The following is a 7,037-nucleotide window of genomic DNA, read 5'->3' as shown; positions in this document are numbered from 1 at the left end:
TGATGTGTCGTATTTTAATACCTTCATTGTTGACGTGTCATTTTTCTAAAGCTTCACCTTCTCTCATTTCACGTTTCACGTTCATTTTTCTAAAGCTTCAGTTTCTCTCATTTAGCTTTCTTTTTGTTGTGAATTTTTCTGGATTGCGATAATTTAGCGGAAGCGATAAAATAATTTTATTGAATTTATGAGGTTTACAAGAGGGTGCTCTCTAGAAACTTTCTAGAGTTACAATGAGATAAAACAAAAATAGTAGCACTCGCGTGTTTTCCAAAAATACCCAAAATAATTATCTTTACTATTTTTATCTCTCCCCAAAATAATTAGTCTACCCTCTCCAAATTAAGATCTCCTAACCGAAGACTTAATTCTCACAAAACTTTCTTAATTCATTTTGTCTTACTCCCTAGTGTCTCCATACTCTCAACTTCTCACATTTTTCCTTTTTCCCATTCTATGCAAATGGCAACCCACCAATATATTTATACATGAGAAGCTTCGTCTGCCAACAATAATGTTGGCAGATTTAATGCTCAACATTTAATGGGTTGACACGGATTCTGTGCCTACCCATTTAATATATTTGACTTTTTATTTATTTATTTATTTATTAATTATAAATTACAAAAACCAATCCCTCAATAATACAAATTACGAAAATAGTCCTTCATCAATTAGGACTTCACAACAATTCCTTTTTTATTTAATTGTTTTAAATTAATAGTTAATAATCGGTTTGTGATTTTCATTTCTGGGTCCAATCTCTAGAGACTCCAAAGCCCTGAGAATCAATCGGTTTGTGATTTTCATTTCTAGATTCTCAAACTGATTCCATATCTGTTTTTGGAGTTGTAATCTCTAGAGACTCCAAAGCCCTGAGAATCAACGCTAAAGACAAATTCCCTCTGGATTGTAAAACGCACTTGCATGTAATTGATTTTAAATGTTCAATTGCGAAATTCAAATCTCTTTTAAAATTTACTTGAATCTGTGCAAAATTCGAAGAAAATGATTAGAATTCCTCAGGTCCATGGAAGAATTGGGCCAACAAGAGAAGCTGGCCATCCAAGACTCTTACTAAGTCTTCTAACCACCACCACCACAGCTTCTCCACCGCTGTTTTGCCTCTCTCTGGAACTCTCCATGAAGTTGCTATTTACATTCATAGGTTTCATAACCTTGATCTTATCCAATAAGGGTAAACTTTCCTTTTTCTTTTAATTTTTGGCTTGTTTGATTTGCAGATGAATATTATTAAGCTTTTTTACTCATATGCCTCAGTTTCCATTTATGTACTTTTTGAGCTTTTTTATGATTCAAGTTTCCCTTTCAATTAAATTTCCTTTTACATTTATGTACTTGGGATTGTTGGCCTTTGTATTTTTCTTAATTGTTTGATTACTTAAAATACTCGATATTCTACTTGATTTGAATGCATATAATTGGAGTTATACTCATTCATATGAATTTCAGGTATGTATTGTATCTATAATCTCTTCAAAAGTTGCTCTCTATTTCACTTTTCATTTTTCTGTTGTATCTCTTGGCAAATGGCTCAACCTTTCAATATCTGATCTAATTTACAGGTTCAAGGTTTGTAAACATTACCTTTATGGAGTTGTAATTTCTTAATGGTAAGTTTGCTTCAATGGTAAGTTTGCTCCAAAATAAAGGCATTTCTGAACAGTTCCTGTAATTACAAGAGGTTCTTTTTGACACCATGGCTGCTGAGGCGTCATTTCTATCCAAACTTACATTAATGAGGTAATGTTGTTTCTTCACCGGTTGTTTTTCCCTCTTATATCTACACTTGCAACTATCGACAATTAACAAGTTACAAGTAACTTTTTATGTGCCTAATGTTTAAATTTTCTCGATTGCAGAAATTTTCTTATAGGGGTTCCAATTTCCTTGAACTTAAACTATGTTTACATTATTTACCATATGTTACACTTACCTCTACATCGTTTGCCATAAATGCAGGAATGTGATATAAAGTTGTTCTCTCTAATCTTCCACAACTTTTATCTTTATTGGGATTTATTAAATGAAGGTACTAAGACTCGATCTCTATTTCGTTTCATTTTAAATACTTTTTCTAGATTCTTAATAAAAGATTTGGTTTTATTTCCAATTTTTTCTTTTTGTTAGCTTCATTGTTGATTGAGGTACACATTGTGTTTACATGGAGGTGTGTTTCTCATTGTATTCCTATTCCTTTTTATTGTTTTTTTGGTTTATAGTCTTTTCATATACTCTTCTACGAGAACATGTGGGAAGAACAATAATAAATTCATAACGAGTTTAGTGTTGATGAGCAGTTTTCAATTAAATTCTTTATGATCTATGTACATTCTTTTGTTTTGAGGCTCCATTTTCCAGTCTAATATATTCTCGCTATAATATGTCAATTTCATTTATTTTTCCATTAGAGTTGTTAAATGAATGGAAATAGAGAGTTTGAAAATGGATATATATTTTTTCTTTGCTGTTAAATTAGAGTTGTTGATTGATTACTTTTTCTTTGCTGCTAAATTTTAATGAAAATAATATAGGAAAGACCGTTAACTCTCTATTAATATAGAAGACTCGCTAATAAGGGCAACAGAATTAGCAAAGAAAGAATGTGAAAGAAAATAATATATGAAAAGACAGCTAACTCTCTATTGTTTACCTAGAGGTCATGCAAATATCCTACCACGTTTGCCATTTAGTAAATGTTCATTCCCTATAGATTTTCCTGAGTGGCAGATGTGCATTTATTTAATATTTGGTAAAAAAATCAACTTAACTCAATGGTTTGCTGCATTTTAGGTTATTACTAATGGAATTCAGATGTGGAATAAAAGAACATGCCTATTTATTACCAAATGAAATCTACATAACCTCTTTGGTTTATCTTTCACTCATTCTTTCATTTCACTATACCTTCACCTCTTTACCTTAACTTTTTATTATTATTTTTTCTAATCTTTATATGTTCTTTTCTCAGTTTCGCTGCTTTTATTGTGGGAAATTAGAATATGAACCAAAGAAGCAAACAGAGCTTATAAAGCATGCAAGAGAAGTATGTGTCATTTCCTATGTCTTTTGCAACAACATCCAATGGCATTTGACAATGTTTCGGTCTTCTACTTGACTTTCCCTTTATAATTAGTCTTCATACAACCCATAGAAGAAAGGCAGAATAAGTTTAGGTGCTTTAATATAAGAAAAACTTCATTTTCCATTGTGGTATTCTTATATAGGTCCATCTTTTGTACGTTTAATTTTTTTTATAGAATTTGATCATTATTTGTTTGATAAATTTGTTATAAGCTTATGGTCTAAAGAAACTGTATCAATTATGTTCAGCTATCATCAATGCTCGTTAAATGATAACGAGTTACGCCGTCTAATCCTCTGTTTCTTCTAGAAGGGTATTGTCGTATGAGGCGAATCCCCTTTGACCCCCTCTTGGGCGGATCCTTGTAAGTAGCCCTGGCACGACATCGTATTCCTGTTATGTGCTATGTGGCGGATCACCGGAAGGAATGCTTAAGACGACGTCGTATCCTTATCTGTTCGCCATATATATCTTGAAGACGGGTCTTTTCTCTCTTTAAGCCCTTTTTGCTAGGGAATATCTCCCACTTAGTCCTTCACATTTCATGGCGGATGTTATCAGAAGCCCCCCCTAAATGGTCCTTTAAGTGCTTTAGGACTTCTAAGCATCCTCGCATGCTATAAGCATTTATTGTTCCTGACAGGCGCCTTTATCTAAGCCAATGACGTTCTTACAAGTGGCTGTCCTCGACACTTACCATTACTTTCTACGGTTTTCTTCAGCCATCCTCAGAAGCTTTTCCTCTCCTCTCTGATCTTTCATGTAAGTTCATCCTTTTACTATAGTTTCTCCATTCTTCTTTTGAATTTCTGTTTGCTTTAATGCTTCTTTCCTCCTCTACCTCCTCTTTCGAGAGAACTTCAAGTTTGAATTAGAACTATTCCCTAGCTCCCTCTTCGTTTCGTATTCCTACCGCATCCATGAAAACCCAGAATCCCACTTCTGGAGAGGAAGCGAGTTCTTCTGCTCCTAAAAAGAAAGGGGCAAAGGCTCCTAAAATGGAAGTGACTTCTTACAGTTTTAGCTTTTCCCTTTTGATAACCCTTCAGTCCCTATATCCTTGGCTCCAAGCAGCTTCTTGTATGGTTCCCACGCCCTATCAAAGACCTGCATCCCCTCCTGGGGGTTATTTCGCAGTTTACCAAAGCCATATCGAGAGGGGCTTTAGTTATCCAGTCCCGAAAATGATTGGGGACATTCTCGAATTTTTCCTCATCCCTATTTGTCAACTACATCCAAATGGTTGGTTAGATTTAATTTTAGATACTTACTTGGCGGCGAATTTAGGCTTAATTCTGAGCCCTCGCCTTTTCCGAACTCTTCACACCATATCCAAGCGCGGGATGGAAAGTCACCTTACTTTTTCCAAATTAAAAGGGTACTCCCTTTTTCATAGCAAGATGTCAAACGTCCACCGTTGGGAGTAAAGATTTTTCTTTGTGAAGATAGTGGAGGTCGTACCTCTTGGATTTCCTGCCGCATGGAACTATAATCCAAAAGAAAGGGCGAATCAAAAGTTTTACCTTACCAAGGAGGAGAAGAGTACCCTGCGGATCCTTCGGTCCCTCAAGCATGATTTTTGGACGTATGACCAGGCTTTGACTATTATGAAATCTGGCGAACCCTTGGCAACAATGCGGGACGGAGAGATTCGCTACAATAATTTCTACGCTTTTGAAGGTATCTTCCTTTTTGATTCACCTTATTGACTTGTTTTTGTTCTTCGCCCCTTCTTGCAGGGGGAGGATTAACGCCAAGGATGCTATTGCAGAGAGGCATAAGCTTCAAGCAGCTCTGATTGCCCAGGAGAAGGCGAACGCTGCGCTCAGCAAGAAGGACAGGAAGCGTCCTGCAACCTCCGGAGCGCAATCCCCTCCTTCTTCGAAAAAGGCCCGGGTGGCCAGTCCTGATGTGCAGGCTTCACAAGCTGGTGAGCTGGATCAGCAGATGGTTCCGGCTAAGACTCCCAAAGTCTCCCTATTATCTTCTTCCTTTTCTCAGGTACGCCTTTTCTTTCTATATACTTCCAACTTTCAGTCCTCGAAGCCTGATATTCTTGGGGGCTATTGGCTATCCACTTATGGTCCGGGATTGGTCCTGGCTTCGGAGCACATAATGCACGACATTGAAGAAGCCATTGGCAAACTCCCTGTTGTTCTGGAGACAAGGGCCAAATACAAGACCTTATCTCATCTTAAGATGATCAAGCGTCGGGCTCTAGCGGTAAGTGCTATTTCTGAATTTGACACATTTTTGTGATTTTCTTTTCTAACATACTCTTTCTTTTATCTATCTCAGACTATTGATCACTGCAACGCTGTGGAGGCGGACCTTTCCATGAATGCAGTGAATGAAGCTCGCCTCAAGGAGCTAGAGGATGAGGCCTCTCTCGCCAGATCCAATGCCCAGGCAGCAAGTGCTTTGGCGGATGGTTTAAAGGAGAAACTTGCTAACCTCGAGAAGAAGCTAGAAGAGAAGACTACGGAAGCTGCCCGGTTGTCTGAGGAGCTGAAGGCGGAGCAAGAGAGGCGGGAGAATTATTGGGAACGCCTGGAGGGAGCTTGTGGACTCCGTGCCTACTATTACGGTGAGCGCATCCTGGCGGCTCTTTCGCGAGACTTTCCAGATGCTGGCCTCGACGACCCCCAAGTGGAGGTGCCTTCCGAGAATGAGGCAGTTCACTATGCTTCCTTGGTGGATGCTAGGGCGATCATCTTTGTTGAAACACCTTTCCACATGATTTTGATTTGACAAAATTATTTAAGTAAATTTAAATATATTCTAAACACACTAAGTTTAAATGCTTTGATTTATTACACTAATGTGTTTGTTCAATGTTGAGTTAAATTGTTTATAAGACATAAAGACTAAATGACTTAAAGCCCAATACGAAAGTCAAAGCCCAAGTCAAACAGATCAAGACCACTCGGCCCGCGTGTGCAAAACGCTGTCGTTAGGAACAAAACGCAGCTCAGCGAGAGAAGGATCTAGAAGACCTTCGTTGAACAACTTCGGAATGAAGCTGTTGAGTTGAATCGACAAAGAGTACAAGACAGCAGCTGAGCAAGAACAACTTCCAGACAAAGTGTTTCCACTTTGGGTAAAGTTCAGAAGACACAGGACGCTGTCTAGTTGACCTTACCATAAATGGAGAGACATTCTTCCGAACTGACTAAAAGCTGACCGAGGACAGAAGCTACTCAAATCTGATTGGCCGAGAGCTCTGAGCAAGACTGAGTGACAACGATAGGAAGCCGTTTCCCTCTAACGGTTATTTCGAAATTCGAAATGACTGATGCCTCAGACGTCTCTATAAATAGAGCCCTTCAGTTGCTTCATTTCAACACAGAACTTTATCAAGCCATTACGCTGACCAAAATTCTACTCAAAGTTCTGCGAGAAAAAGCAAAGCAAATACTTACACCAAATTCTATATCTTTCGTGTAAAAGTCTAGAGTGATTATTCAATCATCTAAGGTGTCTTAGCAATTGTTGTTTAGGACAAACCTTTATCATTTCTAGATATTAGAAAGGAGAGGCTGAGTACTCGGTTATAGTACTCAGCGAGAGATTAGGAGTGAGTAGAGGTATAGAGGAAGGTACTCTTGTTATACTCAGCTTCTAAGTTGTAAAAGGTTTGATGCTCTACCGTTAAAGAGCTCAGTAGAGAATTCGAAAGCTCGGAACGTGTTCCGGGGACAGGACGTAGGCTCAGAGGCCGAACCTGGATAAATCTACTGAGTAACATCTTTCTAACCTTAAACTCCTTAATATATATATTGCTTGCTTAAACAAAACTGACCAAGTAAAGAGGTCAAGCTGAGTTGTATACATTGAGTATCTGAGTTCAGGAATAGACTCAAGTGCTATCTCCTGACTCAAAGAAAGAAGTTGACTTAGTCACCAGTTGACTAAGCTAGTGTCTTAATTT

The 7,037-nt window shown here is 37.8% G+C and overlaps 1 protein-coding gene and 1 long non-coding RNA gene across 6 annotated transcripts; both read left to right on the top strand.

Moving 5' to 3' along the window:
* The first annotated feature begins 744 nt into the window (after nt 1–744).
* Nucleotides 745–3,476, top strand: LOC136203270 (uncharacterized). 5 transcript variants are annotated; one of them, XR_010674767.1, is made up of 4 exons: nt 745–1,764; nt 1,984–2,053; nt 2,152–2,191; nt 2,993–3,476. It is a non-coding gene; the product is annotated as an uncharacterized lncRNA (long non-coding RNA). The 5 variants fall into 5 exon arrangements; XR_010674765.1 differs by having other exon boundaries at nt 2,815–3,476; XR_010674766.1 differs by lacking the exon at nt 2,152–2,191 and having other exon boundaries at nt 745–1,473; nt 1,587–1,764; nt 2,993–3,466.
* A 1,026-nt stretch (nt 3,477–4,502) lies between these two features.
* LOC136204186 (uncharacterized) lies at nt 4,503–5,950 on the top strand. The gene is made up of 2 exons (XM_065995384.1): nt 4,503–5,329; nt 5,405–5,950. The coding sequence occupies exons 1-2, from the start codon at nt 5,054–5,056 to the stop codon at nt 5,855–5,857; spliced, it is 729 nt and encodes a 242-aa protein (XP_065851456.1). The 5' UTR covers nt 4,503–5,053; the 3' UTR covers nt 5,858–5,950.
* The last annotated feature ends 1,087 nt before the right edge of the window (nt 5,951–7,037 follow it).

Source organism: Euphorbia lathyris, chromosome 8 (genome assembly GCF_963576675.1).
Source record: "Euphorbia lathyris chromosome 8, ddEupLath1.1, whole genome shotgun sequence".
NCBI classification, from domain to species: domain Eukaryota; kingdom Viridiplantae; phylum Streptophyta; class Magnoliopsida; order Malpighiales; family Euphorbiaceae; genus Euphorbia; species Euphorbia lathyris.
The sequence above is the reverse complement of the archived record's forward strand: the minus strand, read 5'-3'. Positions and strand labels throughout refer to the sequence as shown.